Consider the following 26775-nt stretch of genomic DNA (forward strand, 5'->3'; position numbering starts at 1 on the left):
TGTAATTGCATTAAGATGAATTAAATGGAAATATTTACAGATGTAAATATGCAAGAGCCTCATATAATATTGCATATTGTTTAATAATCCCATTACTTTATTTTTTTTATTGTAAATTAAAACTAATTACCACATCACAGTGTTATGTTACACTAGTTTCATGTAGGAATCACCTTTTAAATTCCCAGCCATGCTATGATGAAGCCAAATTAAATGTTAATCTACTGCAGGCACTTTCCCCAAACACCTGATCCTAACAAAACCTAACAAAACAGCAGCCGTCAGAAATAAATTAAATATCTCACATATGAATCTCCCTGCAGAGTGCAAATCGCCAAACAATAAACACCAACACATAGCACTTACTTTAGTACGTCTATGTGTGAGTGTGTGTGTGTGTGTGTGCAGGTGGAAGTCTGTATGCATGAATGTGTGTACGTGCAGTGTGGGTGTGTGTGTATTCAGGTGTCAGGCGGCACGTTTGCCTCGGCTTTCCTGCAAACTTTGCGTCACAGTGCAGCGTTATCTGACTCACCAGTTTAGCAGACTTGGCTGACTCCAGGATTTCTGACGAGATAAAGAAGAAACACATTCCCAGAACATTAAGATAAAAATCTTTAAGACTTATAAAAGTCCCACAGCAGGCTATGGCGCAAACAGAGTCAACATAATTTATTGTTCATTCACCAGATGGTCAAACCTGACTGGCAGCTGTTGAAACCTGTATGCACCCTTATTTAAAATTCACTTCTCCATGCCCTTTTTTCCCTACTCAAGTTATTGAGGGAAAGTGTTATTTGCATGCTGGTGATCTCACCGTCACTTTCAGAGCCCCATTTACTTTCAGACAAAAGCCAGATCGTAAGACAATAACTTTTCTTTCTGGCTTTCAGGCTGGCAGAGTTCCAAATTAAAGGCCCTAACTCACATAATGGCTGCAGCAGCAGGTAAGAGAGACAAAAATCTGCATCCTGGAAGATTTGTGTAATAGTAATAATCTGAATAATGTCTCTTTCTTCCACTCACACAAAATAAAACTAATAGAAATGTGATTGTGGTTTACAAACTTGCGTGTCAGAGATTATTATGAAAGGGCGACAGAACCGGATGTTCCAATGCCGATATTTTCTTGTTTTCAGTTGGCTGATTGATTTCATTTGTGTCTTGGAGGCCCTTCATGTTTAAAAATAAGAAAATATTGGCAATTACAATGTGTACAATGTGCCTTGCCGCAAATTAGCAACAACAGGCAAAACAAGAGAAAACTGTAAAGTTGAGACCCACAGAGGCTGAATATATTTGAAGATATGAAGATGTAATATGGGAAGACTTGGGAAGGCATGTTATAAGAATTCAATAACATTGAATGGATAACGGTAAAGCCAGAGTGGATATAAAACTCACTGAAAAAGGTACCAGAACAAGAGACAGACATTTTTTAAATATATTTATGGGGTGTAAAAAAAAGTAGCTCACCTAAATAGACTGGAGCCTTTTGAATGTTATTACTTATACCTGTCAGCTACACTTACTGCTCATCTTTCCCTTTGCATTTTGGTGCATAGCAGCATTTACAGAAGCACTCAGCGTTTCAAGGCCTTTTCTTCGCGTCACTGCTTTAAATGAAAAAGTGTCTTGTTGCCAGGTTACATCTGAATCAACTGTCCAGTCTCATTTAATCTGCCTTTTCATGGCCCAGATGTCCATCAAAAATCTCACAAAAAAAGTGTTTACCACTGAAACATCACGAGTATAGTGGGGAGAAAATAATGTGTTATCCACATATATGTGTGTTAAGATCTCAAATCCACATTGGGATCCACATTCATAATTCCCTCACTTGATAAGACATGACATGATAACATATTTCCTCGTAATGTTAATCTGCTGTAGATCGTTTTATGTTTTTTAGACCTGCCACTTCTTTTGTCCTTCATTTATCCAGTTTCCTAATTTTTCTAAGGACATGCTACACACCAAGTTTTCAGCTAATAAGTCTTTCGAAATCACCTTATTTGTGCAAAAAAAATAAATTTTATGCCTGTTAAACTATGTTATCTTTAACATTTTATATAGATTCAAGAAGTGGAGCACATTACATGTTCTTGTGACAGGCTGTTAGTAACAACATGCATAAAATGGGAATTTAAAGTTTGTTCTGTGCCAAGTTATCTGTAATGCGTAGAGACATAGACACAAGTTAAGTGCCTTTTTTATGCTTGAGCGATTTACGGGTCAGTGTTACGTGACTTTAAAAAAATAAATATATAAAAACATTCCTCTGAAAACAGCCAGAGAAATGAAGTTTGGAGAACTACTGCTCAAAAGATTTGCAAAAAAGTCGGGCTCCTTAGAAGACAAATACAAAGATATGAGGGGTGGCTCAAGATATAGCAAAGTACTCTTAAATAAAGACACAGCTATTGTTTAAACTGTGGCATGATCATCACCTTTATCTATAAAGCACTTTAAAACAACCACCGATAAAGATTTTGACATCTGGTGGTGGCTAACTTACCGTACGTGGGATTCAAATCCACAATTTTTACTTGTTATTCACTCATCACATAAGTAAAACCAGGCAGCATCCCTGTAATAAGATACTAAATGTACCAAAGTGCTTTTATATCTTAGATCTTCAGCTGTCTATCTAAACTACAGCAGGAGAGCAGGTGAGAATAAACCCTGCTTATTGGTTTCAAATATGGCATGCACACTTACTATCAGGCTCTATAAGGACAGGATAGACTGGATTTTACTGTGTTTGGGCATTTTTTTTAATTTTACTGATAAAGCAGTACCAGCAGAATACTAAAGACGACCTGCAAATATGACCATCTGGATGTGTGTGTGCGTTCTCACCTCGTTTGGGAACCTTGCCAGTGCCGGGCTCAGGTGTCTCAGGAGACGTTGTGTCTGCCCCATCATCTACCAGCTGGATCTGAGACAGCGGGAGAGAGACGTTTAGTCATGTCTTCCAAAAACACAACTGTGAGTGCTGCTGTTAAATGAAAGAGGTGACAGAGAAGAAGAGGCACAAGCGAGCCTTTTAAGCCAAGCAGGAGACACGCTGAAGAGGATTAGTGACACAACTGCTAATCTACAGTAAAGCTGAATCTTATGCATAAACGTGTAATTCTACATAGGTTTGATGTTTCTTTTTAGCATTAAATTCGTATCACTTTTTTTCAGCACAGTCAAAAGGTAAAAAGCTTTAACAGTTACTGGTAACTGTAACAGAACACACAAAGTATAAACTGTTCTCTGCTAACATTTAAGTACAACCACCATCACATTAATTGGTAATGATTTTTTAGCCCTGAAGTGGATGGATTTGACAAGCAGCCAAAGAGTGATTGATGTGTTTGGATTCAGCAATGTAGACATCTCGTTCTGATTTGATGACTGCAACAACTTTGTGTAATTTGATCATAATAAGCTACCGTAAAATGGTGCTTGTCCCAGCACTAAAACAAATAGAATTAAACTGACAGTCACAAAGACAGATATGACAATACTGCAAGTTACATTACACTGACTGTTTATTATTGTGAGCCCGCACATAAGAGATATCCTGCAGGTACCATTTCTTCCAATCTTTTGACTTTTTCTTTTTAGTAGTAACAGTCCAGTTCCACATTAGGTTGGCAACCCTAGAGATGTAGATTACAGTCATATGATTAACATAAACCTCACTGTAAACTTGCTCCTCCCAAACAGATTTATTTATTTATTGCCAGACTCAGTGTGGCCTATTCTCTTAGCGCTACTTATGAAGGATAAAACAGGTAAAGTAAGCCATCGTAATAATCACAGGTCCATAACCTTAGCCAGTATAATATTTCAGAAAGACTTTTGCAGGATAAATACATTTTTTAAATTTAAACCCAAACATGGAACTGGTCTGTGTATGTATATTTTGAAGGAAATTATAAACAAACACAAGAAAAGAAGTCATCAGTTTGTATTTGTTTTATTTCTATGCCTGCAAACCTTTGATTGTCTAAAACAGAGTTATTTTGCTGAGCTGAGTCATAAAGGGATGCCTGAATACATTGTGAGAGTTCTGATTTATTTCTATTCCAAACAGACGTTACAAGTAAAATGAAGAGACAGCATTTCAGCCCTAATAGTGTTAGAGGAGGAAGAATTTTATCCCGGTTCTTTTTAATATTTTGGTTGAAGATTTTGCGTGCCTGTAAAACTGTGTGCATGGTTGATAATATTCTAGATATTCTGAACCATATTATGTATGCAGATGATCTTGTGTCCTCGTACCGCTGGTCGCCAGCAGCTCCTTCACATATGTTCTCCTCATGGTGTGGAACATATACACATGGTTATAGAACCAAGGAGATAAACACCTAGTATTTCCAGAATTTGAATACTCAAATATTAACGCTGTCTGCAATAAGGTCAAATATCTTGAACATGTTATTATAGATCAAATGATGGATGACAAAGTTATTTACAGGCACAGCTGGATGATGTAATCATAACCAAGCTTCCATTAATGAATATTTAATGCATGTAAGGACAGAGTGAAGATCTCTTTATTTAGAGCTTATTGTACACCTATACCCGTTTCTCTGAGCTTGAACTGTTGCTGTGCATTAGTTCTATGTAAATAAAATGGAACTGAATTAAACCCTCTGCAACTCTGATCAGGTTCAGCAGTTAAGAATATAGATGGACGGTTTCACAAGAAAGAAGTTTTAATTTACAAAAAAACCAAAAAACATAAGTAGCAAAAAAGTTAAACTATTGTAATTTTAGTTTATTCTATCATCTCCTCCAGGTCACTATAGTTGAATTATGGTCACATTATGCAGAATTTTGAGGGAGAGAAACTCGGAGCTGTTGCAGATCAAAAAGAATAACCAAAGACCCCGAAGCAACAAAAACCAAAAGCACCACAGAAGACAATAAAGGAAAATATCAGCCCACACACACAGCACACTGTGCCACATAAAAGGAAAACAAAATCTCTTATGTGTTAAAAAAAATAACTGGGGTAAAGACATTTACTTAATACACCTGTATTTACCTGTGACTGTCTCACAAAAATCCCATGATTCTCTTCACAGGTGAAGTAACGCTTTCCCTGTACGGTGCCGTCATTTTTGCCCTTGGCTTCATCCAGGATGACCCCCACCCATTTTCCAGAGGCAAAGAGGGTGGTCCCGATGTAGGCCACTGTGCCACGCTGCCCCTTCCCAATCACCTCCACCAGGGAGCCCACTTTGACGGGCCGCCCGCCCCCGTCTGAGCTCATCCTGCTGCTGCCACTGCTGGTGGTCTGGGTGGGATGAGGAAAGAAAACACAGACCTGGGCTGTTAAAACAGGCATTTATAATCAGCTCAACATCACAGGTGATTTAGTTTGAGTGGTATTAAGAGGTATTTAATGTTTAGCATTAGATTTAGGTTAATGTATTTATGTTAAATGCTACTGTTTAGTTTACTTTGAAAGAACCATTTTCCACATTGTGTTGGCAAAGGTTTGCAAAAAATTGATGTTTCACATTCAATAGATTGTCAAGATGACTGAACTGGTTGTGTTCTGGTTATATTTCTATATAAAAGTAAGGTCGCCAAACACTTGTGTCCTTTTGCAGTTAAATCATAGTCATGCAGAAACTCTGTCACAATTTGTGAGGGAACGTCTGAATTTCTTTAAAAAATAAAAATAAAATAAAAAGTTCAAATGAATTTGAAATTGTGATTTTCCCCAATTTATCACAGTTAATCATCACATTATAACAAACAACTGCATGTAACTACCAACTTAACCCAATTTAATCTCATAGCAGACTGACAGCAAACTGACTCAGTCTTATTGTTATTTTCTTGCACTCCTGATGCACCCTTAGAAGAGAGTAACTGACCGCGAGTGGTCACAGGCGTGGTCGCCGACCTTAACAGGCAACAATATTGCAAGATGATTGCACATGTTAATAGTAATTTTTGGTCAAGTTGCTGTTTTCAATCACTGTGTGATTGTAGCAAAGACCGATTAGCTCAGGGATTAGGGTTGGTTGGGTGATACAACAGCGGGTGCTTTTATGAGACACAGTGGCTCACCTTTGAGGGACAGAGGACCAGGCCTCATCCTGATGCTGCTCTCTCTAAATGTCAGTGCACGCTTGAACAGCACTGCTCTTTCTTTCTAGCTGAGGAGGCAAACTTTATGGTAATTCCATGGCAACAAACACCTGAGACGTCACAATGCAATTTGGATGTGTGAAGAACAAAATGCACACAAGAACGTTTCAAATTGGCTTCAGCTACAATATTTTGTAATCAAATAATACTGCATAACCCAATTTACAGAGCAATGTCCTAGAATTGATGGTGACTCAGCAGAACAGTGCAGAGAGGAGCAGATATCATTCTCTGCTTCAGCTAAACACACACTGTCTATGTGTTGCTGTTTAACTTAAAGGTTAAACTACACAAAAACCTTTGTGAAAGTTTAACCAAAAACAGAAAAACACCTATAGCATGAAGACTCTTCGACAGACACTGTATCCTCTGCTGTCACTACTGCTGCAAGAAGCTGTGCTGTTATGTTAATTTGGGGCTTTTAATGATTTCTTAGAAGTGTTCATTTTCAGAGTGGAATGATAGTACATCGTACATCTTTTGGATTTGGATGAGTCACCACTCTGCCTTTGTCTGGAAAAAGACCTAAACTGTTATCATCAGTTGTGGGAAAATTGGTTAGGATCAACCCAGGAACCACCAAGGCTCAAGCCTGCCATGAGCTGAAAACTACAGGAACACCAGCATCTGTCATGGTCCTGGGACTGCTGACTCAGTGTTTTTGTTTTGATTAAGAGTTGCTTATGTTTCTGATTAATTCTTATTAAGATTTGCTAGTTCCTAGGTTTGATTTCTGTGCTCCCTCTGTTTAGTGTCTAGTCTGTGTCTCGGTGCCTGCCCTGGTCCCACATCTCCTGTCTAAGTTCCCTCTGTACCGTGTCAGTATCGGGTCTCTGAGTCTGCCAGTTTCACGTTGCAATGGACTAAGAGCCATCTTTTGTGCCACCCAAGAAAGAAACCTCTGCTTCAAATCCACTACACATTGGGCCTGTGTAAAATCAACACCTTTAAGCTTGATTTAAATTTGTAGCTGCCCACATTAATAAATCAAACTAATTCTGGAGAAAGGTTTTTTGGTCAGACAGAACAAAGACAGCACTATTTGGTCACGACAAAAGGTATGTTTGAAAGAGTAAAGGTGAGGTTTTCAAACCTAAGTACACTGTACCAACTGTAGCATCATGCTCTGGGGCTGTTCTGCTGACAGTGGTACTGGTACACTGAAAAAAGTGAATGGAACAATGAAGGAAGAGGACTACCTCCAAATCCTTCAACTTCACCTCAAATCAACAGCTACGGTTGAAACTTGAACACAGTATTCTAACAGGACAATCATCTCAAACACACATCAAAACTGGTTTGGAATTTTAAAAAAGCAGGCTGACATTAAGTTTCTGGAACAGCCTTCCCAAAAGGAAGGCAATAAACCAGTTTAAAATGTAAATGAACTCTACCAATTTTTCCAAGAAATGTTGTCAAATATTCAGCCAAAGCACCTGGTCAAGGTGCAACCTGCTAAGGGACATTTAACCAAACTGGAGGTGGTTGTAACTTTTTTTGCCCTGTGTGGAATAGAGAAAGTCCAAAATAAATTTAAACTTGTGTTCCCAGTTCTTGCTTTTAAAGTCAATGAAGATGTATGCTGTACAATTATTCCACTCTGCAAAAAGAACAATTTAAAGAAATAATTCAAAGCCCTGTGACATGTATGTCCACAATGAGTCGATGTAAATTTCTGAACACAAATGTACATTATGGTCATTCTAGTTCTAAACATAAACCTCAAACATTTGACTTTACTTCTTGTTTTCTGTGACACACTCGCTCCAAAAATGTCCAAACAGTTAACACCAGCTGAACAAGTTTTCCAGTCCTGTTTTAGTGAGCCTCAGATAATGTCATCTCTGGCTTGCATGGTGATTAAAGTGGCGTCTAAGTCTACAGTGAAGGTCCTCAATAAAGGCAAAACGTATTATGAACAGGTGTCTACTCTCTTCAAAAGAAATCAACACAAGTACACTGGACTGCCATTTGTTCTTCAGATAGCAAAAGCTTCAAAAACAGTTGATGTGATTTATGGACCAAGACACACATTTTGTTAACTGGATTATAATTTCATGCGTTCAAGGAAACCCCTTTATTCAAACATGTGGCTTACCGTACTACATATTTGGTATAAGTTTGAACTTGTTAGCTTTTAGGTCTTCAAAATCTAATCTGATCATCTGCTCCACATAAAGCATGAAGCTTCCACTACATTGTGCATTATTCTTGAGTTTCAGTATTCATGAAAACATTAAAACATAAAATCTGGTTAAACCACATGCCTAAAGGTCTTAGACAATCAGTACCCTAATGTAAGGTCACTGAAACTTTGCAAAGTATACATTGGAATGCTGTAAAGTAAGGAGCGCTTTGCACAATCACTCCAAGAATTTTAATGGTCATAAAATCCTGGCTTGAAAAACATATTTAAGTATAAAGTTGGTGTTTCAATGATTTAAAGGCACTCACCTCACACTGAATGAAAGTTACATACATGTATCTTTATTATAAACAACCATAGCTCCTCACACATAAAGTCAGACAGTCACTGCTGATATTCACTTAAGTGGCAGCTTTTATTCAAAGCCTGGATCCCCTTAATTGTTTAAAGTCGAATTAACTCCTCTTATAATTCATGACCAACATGGAGCGAGACATTTTAACTAGTCATGAGCAATAAATGATGCTTCCACAGTTTCTACGTCACAGCTGAGTCCTTGAAGCTTTTACTTAAAGCGTCAAATCACTTCAGTCTACATGGCTTCACAGGGCAACACAGCTCAACAATCTGCAATCACACATCCATCAGGGGATTATACTTGAAGTCATAATGAAAACTTGAAAGCTAACGAGTCTGTAATGATGTATTCACCGATGTTCAGTCATTGCTTAGAACCGTTTGCCATGTGCTGGAGGCAGAAGACCCAAGGAGGGCGTGCTGAATTATTTAGTGCCACTCTACTCTTACAACACACGCAAGGCTCGCACTGACTTTAAAGCTGAAATAAGATGAAAAACACGCATGTAGCTTTCTGATTGTCAGCACGATGTTGTATTTAAGCAAGAAAAGCTGTCATATGCGTGCTTGCCACAGACCGCCTCCATATAAGTTAAAATCCATACAGTCTAGGAGCTATTTTTGCTTAGTAAGCTGACATGTAAGATCACACACTGATGTCATCCCTCCCATTGACAGCAAAGTCGCCTGACTCAGACACGGATGACAAACAGGAAGTCTTCTGGGCTCATGGATTGTGTGTTTAGCTGATAACAAAAAGCGAGCCAACTACCTACCTACTAGTTCACAGGTCGTCAGAGTCAAGTCATAGCAAAGGTATGAGCTCTCAACATCGCAGCAGCAATGTTGATATTGCCCCAGAGGGGCATTTGAGCCGAACAAAGAGGCGACAATTCAGACAGAGGAATGCAGCAGTGAAATGGATTAGAAACCCTCCTATTGAAGGCAGGAATTGACAAGCAGGGGATGACAGAGTGAAACAAATCAAAGAAACCTTACAGAAACAATGGCCCGCTGAGCAGGACAAACTTAAACGCCACTCAGACCGTTCATTCAACTACCTTGAGCGTATATATATATCCACTCACCCGGGTGTACGTATTCCTCCTAGTGTGTGACATGATTTCTGGTTGCTGAGCCCCCCACTCAAAACTGCCAGTCTTGACTGAAAGAGCGTGTTATTGGGGAGAGCGTCAGCCAGACAGAAGGGGGTCGAGGAGAGGGGAGTGGGGTTCAGTGATGCTGCCGGAGCGTCTCCCTCTTCCTCTCTGTCTCCTTGCAGAATCACACCATCCCTCTCCTATTGCTCACAGTACAGCCCGAGCTCCCAAAACTCCACCGTCCCGCCTCTCTGCTGCCCACAAGCCAAAGTCTGCGGGAGCTTTTTTCACCATATCAGGAAGTCTCTGCTGGGGAGGATGCTGCCAATCCAGCCCTCTGATTAAAGGTGCCAAAGGCGAACAGCAGCGATATGAAGACGGGGGAAAAAAATAAAGCCAAGCTGGGTCTGCTGTGAGCGCATCAGCTGAGGGGCAGCACTGCACTGTGCTGTGTCTAAGCTGGCTTCTGCAGGAGGGAGGGTGGTTTAGGCCCAGACAGTGCTGCTGGGTCCTAAAGCCTGCAGACATGCTTCTCAAAATAGACAGCTATTATTCCCGTGCATGCCCTCATTGTTTAGGATGATGCAGAGGTTCAGGCTTGTTTTTTACTTCTTATCATGAGTGCACTGATCAAAGGCTACTTTCAGCCTCGGCAACAGACTTTTAAGGTAAAAATTAATAATATTGACTCAAGTTATGATTAATCAGTCAGGGAATGGAAAAAGAAAAAACATACGGGGTCGTAAATACATCAAAAGAAAAGGCTGAAATTACACTAAACCTAATTTCTCGCTGCACTGCAGCCTATAATGGATTTCCAGGGTTTTTTTGTGTGTTTTTTTTTATTACAAAGCATTCCACTTTCTTTCATCTGCTAGAGTGAGAACTGGGAGGGGGGGAAAGTCAAGAAAAAAACAGGTGCTAAGCATTTTTCATCCAGTGGGAGGTGAACCAGTTCAAGTTAATCAACTGCTGTTTCATTGTGGTTGAACACAAAAGGTCCAGGTGATGCTCCATAACACAGCACATTGTAAGCAAAAAGCAGCAGAGGTTGCATTAGGGTCCAGCCTAAAACTGTGGCCCATCACAGAGCAAGGATTAGTTCTTTTATCTGCTAACTGCATGGCTGGAGCTTTTCAACTCCCAGTCATCTCTGTTTCTCTGCTGTCATCTCTTTGCAATGGAAGCAAGCGCTGCAGGGTTTCTGTGTAAAAGCTTTCAGCTTAGAGGCTGATGAGAAACGCTGGCACCCAAGTCTTCAAGAGGAGAATATTTTTCCTTTCAAAATGATGCAGGACATATTAAGCTTCAGCAACAAACATGGGCCAGGATAACAACAAAAACCAGCCATATATGCAATCCACAGACTAATATTTCAGCTGGGGGATAGCTGGGGATGTTTAGGGACAAAACAAACCTCTGCAGTGTCTTTGCACCCTTTTATGCAAATGATGGAGGCAGAACCAAAAAACGGGGGTGTTGGGCATTTGTGGGAAGAAATAGAGAAGGGGAGCCTCTTATCTCTCTAAAGACTAGCAGACAGTCTAATTCAAAGCTCGTCCTCCTTATAGAAGATGATGGAAGAGAAACTGAGAAAGAGGCGGTGCTGCTGCTTTGAGCCCACTCAGACCAGCGAACGGGAAGGACGCAGGAACAGAGGTGACACTCTGGGATTTTAAGCAGGAAAATTACAGCCACACTGCACCTCTGTCTGTCTGTCCGGGAGGAACAAATCAATATCACTCAACAAGGTAAAAACGAGCATAACTATTGCTCCAAGGCAGCTTTTATTTAGCACAAGCTTGGCTTATATGACACAAATTTTGCCAATATGGACACAGCAGCTGACGGTCGACTGAAAAAGAAACTGCAGCATCATCCAGGTAGAGTTTTAGAGGTGACCATTTTTAAAAGGAGACACTACGTTAAAGAAAAGAAACTAACTGAAATAAATTGAATAAATAATTTGTTCATTTTAGGTCAGGAAATATTGAGGTTACTGTGATTATTTTTAGCTTGGTTTATTAATCTTTATGTGAATAACAAACATAATTAATGGACTTACTTGAGTCACTGAATTATACATTTAAATTGTAATCAGTGTAGTTGAGCAGTGTCACTCAAGTTTATTTGAAGTGAGATTAAAACAGCAGATGTGACCATGCAAACCTTTTTTCAAACAATGTTTTTAAATGTGTCTAATTGCTGGAGAATACTGGGGGAATTACAGCCTGTAATGCTTGCATGTCAATGATATTCAGGATGGTCTCATCACTGAGCAATGCATAAAAGAAAAGTAGGTCATCAGTTGAATAGTTGTGTAAAGCCAGCACTTCAACCCTGTATGCATTCAATTAGGATTTGAGTGCATAAAACACAAAGCACCCTTAGTATAAACTGGTATAAAGTATTTATAGTGTGCATGTCTATAGTCTGTACCATATGTTTACATATGTAATCTGGTGCCATCTAGTGTGTATAAAATCTACTGAAGGCTGAAATTCTGCTGCAATAATCGGGACATACAATGATATCTTATTTATACATGTATTACTGGGAAAGAATTAAGATACTACTACACATTAAAATAATAACTATATACATTTCTGCGTATTGCTTCTGCTGGTAATCACAATAAATCACAGCATGGGTGTGGCTGAAGCCCTACAGGACATTTTCTCCCGACAGATTAACCAAACTGGATGACAAATTAAGAAAAACAATCTGGATTAGAAGATTATTTAATTTAACCGAGAATAATCATCCCTTTAGGATTGGATATCGACACAGCCGCCTTAATAGCAAGCAAGGCTCATTACACTTGCCATGTTCTTCATTATTAGTCGTTTTAATGTGAGAACATTTAATTTTAACAGCTGTAACTAATACTAAACCTTAATTTTAACGCTCACATTTGGTGCTGTCAACTGTCAGGCAGACACTCCCTGATCAGCTGCTAGCAGCAACGTTCGTTAGCTTCGTTTGGCAATTTCAATAAATGAATAAAAATAATAATATCCAAGAGATAATATTAAGAAACCCCACAAGCTTATAGTTTAAGACAGGTGTGTGTGTGTGTGTATTCTGAGTTAAAACCCCGACGGTCAGATGATAAATATGCACTAATACCTACCTGCTTACGTCAAAATATCCGGCTAACTGCTCCGCTTCGTCCCTGACAGGCTACATCCATCCATGGAGGTCTGGCCGGACACATCCGCTTCGAGGTGGCCGAGCTGCTGCCTGACTCAGCCCGCCTGACACAAACTCAGGGGCCCGATGAAAACTCAAGTATTTAAACGAGCTCAGCAGCACAAAGATGACACGGTTTAAACACATACAGACTGAGGCTATATCAATAAAAAATGAAATAACTTTTTAATTTAAATTTTGCTTTTTTCTGTCATTTTTGTGCTATTTATCGTGGCATTATTTTGTACTTATTTCCTGATTACAGGCAAGTACAAAAGTACCTTATATCACAATTTAAGTATAAATTTTAAATGAAACAAAAATACTCTTCACAGCTTTAATTATTTTTTTAAGGAATAAAACAACAACCTGACACAGGTGAGCATCATTGAGGTGGTAGTCATTTACAGCGAGGCATATAGCATGTAAAATAAACTCAAACCAAAGCAGTGACCCAAAATATCTGTTTGGGTTCTTCACCCTGCAGCCACAACCTCCCCCTGGCCCACAGTAGACACTGTTGGGCTGAACAGCTGTCAGCTTCCTTTTTGGGCCTCCAGCAGTACAATCTATAGTCTCAACACTCTGCTCAGAGGACCATAGAAATAAAGATGACTTCAGGTAGTTTTCCATGCATAGAGGTATTAAGTGATTTGTACATATATGAGTGTATTTCTGGATAAAACAGAAGTAGTGCATGCACTGTAACATTACACACCACTGTGCAAAAGTCCTAAGCTACCCCTCACTTATCTATATTTTACTCCAAGCAGCCAGACTATCTTAACATTTTTAAGAGGGCCTTGAGGAATACTTCTTCAAGGTTTCTAAAGTTCTTTTAAAGTTTTCTGTCGGCATTGACTGCTTTTTCGTGTATTTTCAGTCCAGTCTTTGTACCTGACCAGTGGAAAAGTGGCTGTCAAGGATAAGGTATGGCAAATGATATAAGAACTGGACTGAAAATCAGTGGTAACAGGTCGAAGGAGATGATGGAGAGATTATTCCAAATTAGAAAATGTTTCAATACATATATGGAGGAGGTAAGGAGAGACATGCAACAGTGAGAGTGTAGAGCCATCTGTTAAAAACAGTGGAGGCTCTCTCATTGTTTGGACCTAGCTAACATCTGGTGATGTTAAAGATCTTGTCCAAATTAATAGAATTATGAACACAGAAAAGTACAGTGAGAGAAATTTATAACCAAACTATTATGAATATTTTAATGACACCAGAGATTGTTGTGGCTAAGTTACTAAAAGGGCCTCTAGTGATCTCCTGTATTGGATCAATGCATCACAAACTGAGCAAAAACAACAGATTTGAAATAACACTGCAAAAGTGATCGCAGCTTTTGTGTTCAGATGTATACATTTATTGTTAAAATCATGTACAAGTTAAATAAAATGACAAATCAACACAAAACCCTTAACAAAAGCTGAGTTTTTCTACTTTAACATTTTGTGGAACCAACTATTTTACACACAAATAAAACAGTAACGATCTTGTGTGTGTTTGAAACAGGAGAAAACACAACTGGACCAGCTCTACAAGTGTTGAGTAAACACGCCCCCATCTCAACCCCCCATGCCCGACCTGTCCAGAGTGTTTCTGCCTCAATCAAATACATGCTGGGAAAACACAGAGTGGAGGAACTAGATAAATGTGTTGTACTGCTGCCCTGAAATGGTTGTCAGTGTTTATATCTGATTCAGTCCATTCTTCAGTCCTGCTGTAAATCAAGTCTGTACTCAAGCAGGGTGAAGTTTAGGATTTTGCCAAGAAACTCTGGAACGACAAACTCTCTTATCTTTTTGTAGCCCATGTGCTCGTACAGCTTCTGAGCATCTGTCTGCACCACAGAAGTCTGCAGTATTACAGCTCCGTAACCCCTGTCGCGAGTAAATTCAGCCACTGTACGACACAGAGCCTTTGCGATGCCCATCCCGCGGTGACTGCGGCGGACCGACATGCGTTTCAGCTTCAAGCAACCAGGAGCATCCTCAGCAGGAAGACAAGCCACCGAACCCACTACCCGGCCATCGCTATCAGCCACCCAAAAGCATGAGTCTTTCCCTTTCAGGTAGGTCTCACTGATGTTGTTGAGGTCCTTTCTGAGCGTGGATTCGATGTATTTGTTGAACATGTAGACGACCATCTGCCGGGCTCCAGCCAGGCAGAAGGTGACGGCCAAGACGGGAAGCAAGAAGGACTTAGAGCTGGTCAGGAGAGCGCAGAACATGCACATGAGGACCATCTGGGTCAGCGGCTGCTTCAGAACGTGCACAAAGGATGAAGGCACGTGCTCACTCATCCCCAAGGTGAAGAGCTCCTTCACAACATCAGCATCTTCATCATTAAACTTCCGGATCTGAATGTTGTCCATGGCTCGTTCAGCTTTTCAATCACAGAGGTAAAGACATGAGAGATGTCAAAATACAAGCAGGGATCAAACAAATCTGCAATACAAAATCACTTTTTTCACTCTGACAAAAGCTTTCTTTATCTCAGGCGAAAACAATCATTTTCTGTAGTAATTAGTGGTAGTAAAGACATCTAATCATCAACACTTGAATGCAATTCAATTTCCAGAAAAATATATTTTGTCTTTGCAGAAATTATAACCTAAAAATACAGACACCAATATATTTCAGTGAGATAATACACTCAACATCTGCTTTATTAGGTACACCTTTCTGGTATCGGGTTAGACACCGATTTGCCTTTAGAATTCCCTTAATTCTTCTTCTTTGGTCCATGTTGACACGACAGCATCACACAGCTGTTGCAGATTTATCGGTCGCACACCCGTGATGCAAATGCCCTGTTCCGTTACCTCTTTTTTAAGACACAGCTGATCACGTTGTTTCACCAACTCTTCTGCACAAGGCATATTGTACAGGGTAAAACAGCCGTGGCACTTGAAACAACAAATGCAATCTCCACATTTTGACTTTATTCTCGAAATAAATGTTAATAATAATGAAATCCTCCATCGGATGGCTTGATTTATTGTAATGTGAGTACAATAACAGAGTCATTAAGACACTTGCAGAACAGGTTTCTTCTTTATTTCATATGCAACCCATTTATAAATCCTGTTGACTGTAGTCTATTTCCAAATATAAGCGAAAATGTCGACCATCACAAAGATTAAGAAAACCCTGCTGGCTTAAATGACTCGTAAAGTATGCACCAGAATAAACAGTGTAAACATAAATAAACAAACACGGTGTGGCTGGAGTTGGAAGCTATTTTAAAAATTAAACAGTTTCATCTCTGATCGAAATGTCCGTTAAACACACCTGAAGGCACATCACATGAGTTAGCCCAAAACCGAAATAAGCTTTAGTAATGCTAACTGTCCGCTATTTGACCAGATATTAGACGGGACACGTTCACATATTAAACTCGTCGTGTCCTTTCAGAAAAGGTGAATAAACAATCCAGATTAGCCAACAGAAGCTAGCATCAGTGCTAACCTCACAAAGGCGCTGAGGATTGGACTGCAGTTTGCTCTGATATTTTATGACTCACAAAAACCACAAAATAAATGCGACTTACCTGTTTTATGCCAGTCCTTGAAAGTGGAGTGTAAATTCAGTTTACCCAAGTCAAAAGCCCTTCATTTCGCTTGGCTCCTAAACTACTTCCTCATGTCTACCGTGCTACATTCAGGGATCGTCGGAAGAACTTTGAAAGCTGGCGTGAAAGTTTTTTAGGGTTGATATTAATGCATTTAATGTATTAATGTATTTTTACTGTTACTGTTTTAGGCTGTTGCTACAGCCTTTTTGGAGATATTGTTCCAGATATGGAGATAATGTTGGGTAAAGTTTAAATCTTTACTTGCAATATCATTGTAATATCACAGTTTTGCAGTGGTGCACTGCCAGGTTTCCTGCTACGTTTCCAAACAACTTCACTACATTACAAGGATAAATAGTATCCCTAGCCTTCTCTGTGATGTGTAAGTTGTATTGCAGATTCAGAAGTACACTGCATATACATGTTACTGCTTAAGAGTATTGTTTTGAAGACTCACCTTCATGAGTTAAAAAATTAAGATGTCCTCACACATCAACTATGTATAGCCCTAATATGCAGTATTCTTCTGCTCAATCACTGTTTATATCCTCAGATACACATATACTTATGTAATCAGCATTTTTTGTACATTTCATGATTTCATAGTCTGTATATAGAAACCATTTTTAAAATTTTTCATTGCAAAGTAATTTATTTTTTAAAGTGTCACACATATTACGATAATCACTTTTTATTTCATTTCTGAAAATATTTGAATGCTTTAACTTAACAAAGACAGTGAAGAGAGATGGGAAATGAGGGTATTTAGAGGATGGATAGGGGAGCAGACAGCCCAGCTAAACAGGAACCACCACTGAAGGCATTTTCTCCCATGTCTTATGTGTCCTAATCACTCCATTGTCAGGTCACCCTGAGGATAATGAAGAGAGCTCATAAAAAAGTAAGAAAACATATTCTGATAAGCTTTTTTGTTATATGTCTTTGTCCAGTGGAGCATAATAACTAGGTTATATTGTGCTACATTAATTGCTGTATTAAAAGAGTTGCTATATCAATCACAGTTCAGTCTTGGTGTAATTATCATTCAGTTAAATCCCTAAACGAGAAAGGGCAGCGAAAAGAAATCTGCACGTTTGAAATACAGCCGCAGCAACACAACCTGGAAAAGGTCAGAGAGGTCAAACATTTTCATTTTCCTGCCACAAAGGGAAACAAAAAATTTGGTTTACAGTGTAGCACTGAAAAGGTTAAAAAATAAAATAGTTCACAATACATGAAGGCTGAAAAAATAATTTATTGTCTCCTTAAAATACATCTAGATTTCATACATGACGATGTAAAGGTATTCCCTTTTTATGGAGTAAACACTTCCACTATATTGATTGTACAAAGGTAGAAAAGTATTGTTTTAACTTTTAACATCAGGATTTCACTTTAAATTTACTTTGCAGTCCAGCTCTGTGAGCTGTGAGCAGAAACAGAAGCAGCTCGAATCTATTTTTATTTCCAGCTTTTGTCTCTGTGTCCTCTAGCCCAGGTTGATCTCTCCTGCGAACATGGTGATCAGAAGTATGATGGTAAACCCGGTTAGCAGCCCTGCATTTTGGATCAGGAAGAAAACAATCTTCGTAGAAGGTTTTTTTTGTTCCCGTGCTATGCTGTCCATCTCTGGGAACTGAAATGAGGAATAGCAATTAGCAAGGTTGAGGTTTAGATTTGGGAAGCAACAATATAAAAAGAAGAAGTGTAAATATTCAGGTTTGTATGGCTACAGTTATATTGTTCTCATGTGGTTCATATGAAACGAGGGAAGTTTTCTCATTGTTAACAAATTCCATGAAAACCAAAACTAAATAAATTGCCCTTCTTAAATACGTTCCTTTACATGAAACAGCTGAAGGTTTGAGTTGATTAACAAAACAGGAACAAAAACAAAGTTCTTCACACAACACATTGTACTTATAATACCAAATACTGCAGTGAATATTTTTATTTCACTGGCCTTAATTAACCAAACTTAAAAGGTAGAAAAGGCACTGACAGCTTACAGAAATACAGGAAAATATAAGGTTATTTGGTGCCATACACATTTCTGAACCTTTTAATTAAATATGTATTTTTGACTTAATTTTAAACCTACACTTGAATATTACCAGGATACTGCTATATTTGCTGGCCACTTTATTAGGTATTAGGTGTTAGTACCAGTTCAGCGTCTTTTTCCTTCAGAAAAACTGGCATAGATTCAACAAGTTGCTGGAAACATTCCTCATAAATTATGGTGCATATTGACATAACAGTATCACACAGTTGTAGCTGTACAGCTGTACATCAATAATATGAATCTCCCATTCCACCACATCCTAAAAGTGTTCTGTTACATTGAGCTCTGACTGTGGAGCACATTTGAGTACCGAGAACTCACTGTTTTGATCAAGAAACTAGTTTCAGAAGATCTGAGCTTTGGGACATGGTGCATTAACCTGCTGAAAGAAGCCATCATCAGAATGGACACACTGTGGTCATAAAGGGGTGGAGATGGTTGGCAATAGTAGTCTGCCATGTTTAAACAATGCTCACTTGGTACTAAGGAGTCAAGAAATGTTCTCCCTCACCTTCCCATGTTTTCAAGTTGTATATGTGCACAAACTCACTGTTTTCAAGTTGTTAATAGTTGTTTCAAGTTGTTGACATGCTCTTCCAACCAGATTTTCCTTTCTATTGTCCAATATTGGTGAGCCCACACAAAATGCAGGCTCAGTTTCCTGTTCTTTCATTTTGCCTTTTGTTTCTAAAGACTATCAGAGATGCTCTTCTGCATACCTTGGTTTTGAATTACTGCCACCTTACTATCAACTTGAAGAACTCTTAGCATTCTCCTCTGATTTCTGATATCAACAAGGTATTTTATTTTAAATGTTAGAGATGGTTGTGGAGGAAAATCCCAGTAAATCAGCACCTTCTGCAAAACTCATACCATTGAAAGTAATTTAAATCACCATTCAGATGCTGGGTTTAAACTTCAGCAGTTCTTTTTTGATCCTAAATGAATCAAGGTTAACGAGCAGCTGAATAGCTGTACCTAACATAGTGGTCACAGAGTGTAACTGACATATATTATCATATTATATAAGCTGGCATACTGAATTTTTTATCAAACCATCCACAGCTGACAGTCTCTCCAGTATCTGCTAAAGATAGGTCCAATATGTTCTCTACTTTTAATTCACATGAAATGTTTGTCTTAATGCTCCATTTTGGTCACAGCGTGTTTGAACAGGAGGAGTGTACACAGAGTTTACAGGTATCAGAGGCTTCACACAGATAGCACACAACTTTTTCTAGGAATAACACTGATAAACTCAACACGAGCGATTTTAAGCTGAAAAGTTGTGCATTGTAAAACAAAGACAATGGAGCTGAATGATCATAAAAAACTACATGCAGACAACCATGAAACCCATCAGTAATTTAATAGAGTGGAAGCCTCGAACATGTTGGGGAAGTCCAGTGACTGACTAAATAAATGTTGGTTCTGCTTTTTTTTGTATCTGCCATCAAGAGAACTCAACTCACCATGTCCGCCAGAGCGATATACAGAAACATTCCTCCTGCAATGGCAAAGATCGCATTGGGGGCAAAGTTGCTGCCGAGCAGGATGCCAAACACAAGGCCGATGTAACACGACACGGCTGACAACAGGTTGAAGAAAATGGCTTGCGGGATGCTCATTCCAGCATTCAGCAGGATGACGAAGTCACCTTGAGAGGACAAAATAGCTCTTTTACACAAGCAGATTGAACATTATACTTAAAGCAACATTTTTTCTTTCTGTCTTGTCTGTTAGTCACATTTCCCCCTTTAAAGCGAGCTACAGTATATTTCATGAAAAGATTTATTTTCATTTTTATACCCAGAAAGCAAGTTTGAACTCTAACTGTAAATATATACATGTTCCTTCCACTCATGTCTTTTCTGAAGTTTTTTAGTTGCAAGTCATATTTTCCATTATTTCTAAGAACATGTATTCTTGGGGAACTTCTGCAGCTTGTCTCTACATGCCCATAGATACAGGATGTACAGGCACATTCAATGCAAAGTTTGGCTGCACAGCAGAGTTTGGAATGACTCATGAGGAGGCTGAAACTGATTTTCCGCTACATATCACTCACCCAGCTCATGGGGAAACTCCTCACACACGATGGCAGTGGATGTACTGAACCCTGTCAAGACAGACACTGTGAAGGAAGCGCCGATAGCCAGACCATCTATGAAGTTATGGAGTGCGTCACTTAGAGTTATCATCCACGCCACAGTCTTGATGCTGCGGATGCGCTGGCCCCGCAACCAGCGGCACATGACATCAGGCACCTCGGCATCCTGGAAGAGTGGCAGGAGAAGTTACACATACACGGCTACGACTAATGCCTGATTGTGTTTTGATAGTGAGTGTGAAAGACAACATGTAGCTACATCACATACTTTCACAGTGAGAGGAAAGCACATCCTCTTTCAATTCTAAGGTTTTATATTATCATGACACAATAAAAATGATCTTGTTCTAACAGGATCAGATAAATAGAACCTCACATGAATAAGAACACAACAACAACAGAACTTATTATTATTATTTACAAACCTGCCATAGTCTTTTGAGGAAATGAGGATAGCTATAAAGTCATATCAAAGACTAAACACACCCACCAGGAAAATGCTGCCCCCTGTTGGTGAATGTTTCGGATAATTATAAAAAGTAAACTAAGCGTTAATATAGTTTGACATCTTAGTTTGGAATGTTAAATTCTGACTGAATTATGATGCTAATGCCAATGTTGTTGCAATCCACTGTAAAGGATACACACAAATCTTGATATTAAACGATTTCATCCAGTTCTTACGACATTTACCACAGAACATGGACATGATGCTAAATGAATGTGTGTTTCTAAGAAATTTATCAGCAGTCCTATTAATAGTTGGATCTCAAGGTTGAGCGATAGTTACACAGTCATAGAAAGAGTAACGCAGCTAGAAAGTCCAAAAATAAAGATGGTACTAAAGGCTTTAATCATGAAAGAGTCTTCATCTTTAACCCACAGAATAATACTGATTAATTGAAAACAGGAAATATTTTCTCTAAGTGGATGCACTGCATTACTCACACAACTCCTCGCTTACACATATAATGGCACGCGTGCTGTTAATAGGAAACCTGAGAACATGCGGACACAAACAGCGCCTTTGGGATTTGATTAAAGACATTCTGCAGTAACAATAAACCCCTTTTACTAGCAGTGGGCACACAAGGAGTCTTTGTGCTCCTTTGACAATTCCAGCGTTTAGACCGAGGGGAAAGACCTGAAGCTTGGTTTCGCTGCTCGGTCCCTTCTTGTCATCAGCAAGTCTGTTTGCTTGGCCTCCATATGGCACAAGAAATGTTGTTAAATATTAACAGACACGCCAATCAGCCTGAAAACAGCTCAATAAACGGCTCCAGGAAAAAAACTATCGCTGTTTACTTATTAAATATTTTTAAATATTGCCTACCTTTTCAATTTATTTATGCATATCACACATCCTAACAGCATATCATGATTGCTTCCTGTGAGGTGTGTCTTTTATAGCAAAATTTGCTGGACAGCAAGTCTCTATCAATCAAACACATGCTGTAGATATAATTTCAACGGAGGTTCAGTAGATTGACAAGCTTATCATAAGCTGATAAAAACAAAACATTTGAGCTACTCTAGATAAAATGTCTTTGATTATAAAATTGATTGTTCCATAGGTTGATGTGACCTAGAGCTGATACCTGTTGGCTTCCAAACCTGCGCAGTTTATTCTGCTGTTAAAGAGCAATCATGTGTCAAATGTTACCTGAGAAGTTTCCACGTTTGGATCTAGGATTGGGCTGCTCTTGTCTGTAGCGATGGTGGTGATGGCAGTTAAAATGATGGAGTCCTTTGTTGCCACCACGTCTCCGTTGTGGATAGAGTTTTCCTGAGATGTCTCTGAAAGTGTGAAGTGGCTGTGGCCGTGCTAAAAAGACAGACATCAAATTCAGGTTGAAGAAGCCTTTTCCACTTCAGGAACTTAAAAACACATTACATTTAGGCTATTTTAGGTGTTTACTTGTTATCTGTGTCATGATTTATGGTTTTGGTGGGTTTCCTCATGTTTTCTTTTTCTTCTAGTTTCGATTTTGCATACTACCGCTTTGTTATTTTCCACATCTTTTCTCCTTTTGTACAACTTTTGGACTGCTCTTTGAACACTCTTTGAGTGATCATGTGTGGATGACCCAAAAGATAAAGATTTCAGTGTTGGACTTTTGCCCTAAATGTGCCCTAAATATACGATTACTCGTGCTAAACATGGGCTGGGTTTCAAATAATAAGGTCAGCATGCAGTTAGATCCATGAATAATGAGACAATGACACATTTTTTATTTTGCAGATTTGCCTCACTACATCATCATAGTGTATTTTAAAACAGTCAGTCTAGTCACTGTAATGTGCACATACTGCAGAAACTGTGTCACTGTCCAAACTGTAAATGCACCTAATTGCTGTGAACTTCAATATCTCGCGTGTCATTTCTGATAAGAAATTATTTATGTACACATGACTACCTTGAAGTGTTATTAGAGTGATCAAATTATCCAATAAAACAGACATACTCAATGTCAGATGTAAAACAGGAGGGAATGAGAACATTATAGTTCTTTGAACCTGAGAAACTTCCTGCACTGTTATCTTACCTCGTGGTCCATCCGGAGGCATAATTTCAGTATCTTTTCCACAAAGAACAGGAGGTAAAACCCTCCAAATATTGCAGCTGCATTTGTCGCATAGTGATCCACTTTAGGATCAAACCCCAGGGCCTATGGAAAAAACGAGAATGTCAGTGGTGCAGAGGAGACTTCTAGAGTGTGTGTGTGCATTCATAGGTATTATTCTATGAAACAATTAAACATCTCTCAAAAAACCAGTGACAAGCTTAATTTTACTCACTCATCCATTTACAAACCTCTGGTATGAGCTGAAGAACAGCATTAGAGAAAAGCGTCCCGATGGCCAGACCAATGAAGTAGGTCAGCACTTTGGGGAAATAAGGCTTCTTGATGAACGGGATGAGCAGGAGACCAAGCAGGGATGCCAGGTTGATCACAGTAACGGCCAGAAACCCATAACCCCACACTGTCACGGCACAAAACGAAAAGAAAAGGTTCTCGAGAATTCAAGGTTTTTACTTCTTTCTGGACTCTTAAATGCAGCCTCGATACCTCCAACATACCTACTAAAATGGGGCCTGGCAATGTGACAAGAACCTGGAATGTGCAACCTGTGAAACACTGCAGTATTAAACCCTAGCTAACCAAACTCACCTGCAGAAATAAATATACCTTCTTAAATGCATTTGTAACACCATCTGCAAATGTGTGTGTTTTATTGTTTTTGAAAAATTGCCAGTTTTTTTTAAAAGAACTTCAATAAATGTGCCAGACATTGTTATTAGACCAGCAATAATGCTATTTAGTGAAATATGACGATATAAGTTATTATTTTAATGTGGGCACAAATTACTTTTCTTAAATATAATCTAATGGTGAATAGATTTTCTTATTTTCAGTGCCAGGCCTCTTTTATTTCGAGATTTTAAAACATACTATTACTATTTATTTGCCTGAGAGAAATTCTTCTCAGGCCAGCAGAGGAAACAGCATGATTCGGGAACAACATGCTGAACAACAGTCACAGTTGGCTATAACTGTGTCAACAGCACTGAGCAGGACTGTTGATATGGCCGATATCTGCGAGGTCAGTGGCTCCGTGAGTCCGACAATGTGGCGCGTTATAGCTTCACAACTACAACATTCTTCTTCTGCACTGTCCAGCAGGAATAAATTATTATTACCATTCTCAAACCATCTCTAAGCAATCAGAATCAAGAATGTCCCACATTTTCTTTATCAGGGTCAGTATAAGAAAAAAAACCTATCAACAGCAGCTTTAAAAATCATTCGCCATAAATGGGACTGTCCACAAAAATTTTCTTGACCCAATTCAAGTAAACAAGCAAACCCTGGCAAATTATTTAATTTACAGAGGTCTTGACAAATAGACACGTTGGGATGATTTGGCTCACCAGAGTAGTCCACATGAAGCAGTTCCTCGGGGGCAATGTAAGGGCAGGAAGGCAGCAGCACCTGGGTCAACACAGCAGGGCAGATCTTCTCCAGATGTTCCACAGTCAGCTGACTGACATTATTGTAGCCAAACTGGGATAAGATCTGCTTTGCAGAGAGACACTGAGGGACAGAAAGTTGTTATTAGACATAATTTTCATGCATTTAAATATAAATGTACCGGCTTCTTTTCTGAAGCCCTTTGTGATGCATGTACTTGGATATGCTGTGTAATTAAAACTTTCATTATAAGTGGCAGAAGAGACATGCAGTAAAGAAATATTTGAAGACAATTCTGCTCAGTAATGAAAGTTTAAGGTCATTTAGAGTCTTTTTAAAGGCAGAAATGATACCATATGGCACATGGAGAAACTTTGAGGACTTGAGTAAAAATGTAAAAAAAATAAAAAAAATAATGATAATAAAAAGTAATAAAATAAAGGTTAAAATGTTCTATAATTGCATATATGGGGGTAAGAAATGAGTAATTACACTACAAGACTACTCATATATCATTGCTACACAATATTTCAAGGATTACATGCAAGGTCAAATAGTGTGTGGTTGTAAGCCCCAGAGAAACATTCTTGGTCGTAAGCAACTTTAATGATCAATAACTTTAAATAATAAAAACTGCAGTATATAGGAAATAGAATACGTTTGTACCTCTTGCTCTTCCAGTGGATTTTCCTTACTTATTAAGTCAGATCGTCTGGCTGAGATCAACAGCAGTAAATCTTCAAGATTCGTTGTTGTAATGGAATTATTTTCACCATAGTAGTGGATAATATTCTCCAAAAACGCGTCTCCATCAGTGACATTCCCACGCACACTCTGGGAAGTTGTGATAAAAGCCAAGACGCACGTTAGAAAACATATGAGGTTCAACATTGTCTACTTTTAAGCGATGTAGTTTCTACTTTTACGCGATGTAGTTTCTTCTAGTGGACATAAATCTTTTTTCTTTTTTTTTCTTTTTTTACTTCTGCTTTACTCAAAGCATTTCACCGATCCTCCAGGAAATAAGAATTAGGCTGTCCGTGGAAACCGCACGCAGCGCAGAGGCAGATCCATTCCAGGGTCGGAGATATCGGGGTTTTATCCAGTTGCCTAAATTATTATAGAGGTACAATTTCCGCTGCGGTGCTCTGAGTAATCTGTGTGGAGTTAACGAGGTTCAAAGATCAGCCATGAAAGGAAAAAACGGAGGTGGAGGTCGACAGCGTGCGCTCACTGTTTGAGTACTTTCTTTTGTGACTGACTTTCTCCCCACAGAGCCACACAAACACACACGCAAGAGGGGAAAAATAGTGTGTTTCTGTCTCGGTGACTATCTGTGTGAGGTAACAGTGAAGTGTTAGAAAGCGCATGCGGGATATCTTACTCAGAGTTGCTCAGCTCACAGCTGTGGCCCCGTCCTTTTGATCAATGGTGAAACAGCTGGAGGTAAACATAAACATGTGATTTGTTTTTGTTTTTTTAGGTATTTCTGTCGCCCTCCGGTGGCATCTGATGAACAACGCAGGATACAGGCAGTAAGTTTGTAATATGTAAAAAATTACGAATGATAGAATACTGCGTGAGCCACCTCACTTTAACACTGCTTTAGTGGTACAGAAAAAACATTTGTGTTGTGGAGATCTGGAGAAAGACAGCTGGACTTTTAACTTGTGGTGCAGTTTATTTATCTGAATTTTCCACCTACAATTTCAATAAATGATAATTTGTTGTTAGTTGTGTCTGCCTCTCTATCCTCTACCACATCTTCAAACTGGGAGAACTTACCAATATAATTTGTTACGACATGGTTTCTCATTCATCCTGGATTTTTTTTTACTATACAGTAACTAAATAATGGGTACAGTTGTTAAAAAAACAAGAATTAGGTGCAGAAGTTGAGATTTTTATGTATTTGAACTCAAATACACTCATAACTCCGCCCACTAATATTTGGTGAAATGTCCTATAACAAGTTGCACCTTCATCAGATGCTTTTTGTAGCCATCAACAAGCTTCTGACATAATTGTTTGGATATTTGATCATCCTTCTTGAAGGAATTGAGATCATTTATTTAAATTGG

General features: G+C 38.9%; 3 protein-coding genes and 2 long non-coding RNA genes across 12 annotated transcripts in view; 2 read left to right on the plus strand and 3 right to left on the minus strand.

Annotated features, from left to right (window-relative positions):
- LOC113011690 (dynactin subunit 1-like) overlaps positions 1-13040 on the minus strand; it is a 33303-nt gene extending 20263 nt beyond the window's left edge. For 3 of the 7 annotated variants that reach the window (XM_080293959.1, XM_080293957.1, XM_080293955.1), the window contains exons 1-4: positions 9757-9918; positions 5048-5299; positions 2863-2941; positions 536-567 (exon numbers count right to left, since the gene is read on the minus strand). In XM_080293959.1, the coding sequence (XP_080150085.1) occupies positions 536-567; positions 2863-2941; positions 5048-5299; positions 9757-9789 (396 nt within the window). In that variant the 5' untranslated portion in view covers positions 9790-9918. Of the gene's footprint in view, positions 1-535; positions 568-2862; positions 2942-5047; positions 5300-9756; positions 10218-12901 lie in introns of those variants that run through there. The other 4 variants (XM_080293961.1, XM_080293958.1, XM_080293956.1 and 1 more) reach the window with 2 other exon arrangements.
- On the plus strand, positions 10922-14703 carry LOC113011712 (uncharacterized). 2 transcript variants are annotated; one of them, XR_003270602.2, is made up of 4 exons: positions 10967-11519; positions 12951-13059; positions 13844-13890; positions 14482-14703. It is a non-coding gene; the product is annotated as an uncharacterized LOC113011712 (long non-coding RNA). The 2 variants fall into 2 exon arrangements; XR_013903801.1 differs by lacking the exons at positions 13844-13890; positions 14482-14703 and having other exon boundaries at positions 10922-11519; positions 12951-13156.
- nat8 (N-acetyltransferase 8) lies at positions 14310-16662 on the minus strand. Its single transcript, XM_026151379.2, has 2 exons — positions 16522-16662; positions 14310-15354 (listed from the first exon to the last, which is right to left on the minus strand). The coding sequence occupies exon 2, from the start codon at positions 15341-15343 to the stop codon at positions 14681-14683; it is 663 nt and encodes a 220-aa protein (XP_026007164.2). The 5' UTR covers positions 15344-15354; positions 16522-16662; the 3' UTR covers positions 14310-14680.
- Positions 16663-17780: 1118 nt separating this feature from the next.
- slc39a8 (solute carrier family 39 member 8) lies at positions 17781-26045 on the minus strand. Its single transcript, XM_026151370.2, has 8 exons — positions 25361-26045; positions 24655-24817; positions 23536-23705; positions 23267-23389; positions 22384-22545; positions 20679-20886; positions 20083-20267; positions 17781-18181 (listed from the first exon to the last, which is right to left on the minus strand). The coding sequence occupies exons 1-8, from the start codon at positions 25583-25585 to the stop codon at positions 18035-18037; spliced, it is 1383 nt and encodes a 460-aa protein (XP_026007155.1). The 5' UTR covers positions 25586-26045; the 3' UTR covers positions 17781-18034.
- Positions 25905-26427, plus strand: LOC145422501 (uncharacterized). Its single transcript, XR_013903802.1, has 2 exons — positions 25905-26037; positions 26178-26427. It is a non-coding gene; the product is annotated as an uncharacterized LOC145422501 (long non-coding RNA).
- The last annotated feature ends 348 nt before the right edge of the window (positions 26428-26775 follow it).

This window comes from Astatotilapia calliptera, chromosome 19 (genome assembly GCF_964374335.1).
Source record: "Astatotilapia calliptera chromosome 19, fAstCal68.1, whole genome shotgun sequence".
In the NCBI taxonomy this organism is placed as follows: Eukaryota; Metazoa; Chordata; class Actinopteri; order Cichliformes; family Cichlidae; genus Astatotilapia; species Astatotilapia calliptera.

Excerpts from the sequence above, each read along its gene's own strand:
- slc39a8 (XM_026151370.2), bottom strand. The coding sequence starts at position 25,585 with ATGTTGAACCTCATATGTTTTCTAACGTGCGTCTTGGCTTTTATCACA. Across the intron at positions 23,390-23,535 it reads TTCTTCAGCTCATACCAGAG|GCCCTGGGGTTTGATCCTAA; the intron begins GTTTGTAAATGG and ends TTTTTTCCATAG. Across the intron at positions 22,546-23,266 it reads GCCTCCGGATGGACCACGAG|CACGGCCACAGCCACTTCAC; the intron begins GTAAGATAACAG and ends CTGTCTTTTTAG.
- nat8 (XM_026151379.2), bottom strand. The coding sequence starts at position 15,343 with ATGGACAACATTCAGATCCGGAAGTTTAATGATGAAGATGCTGATGTT.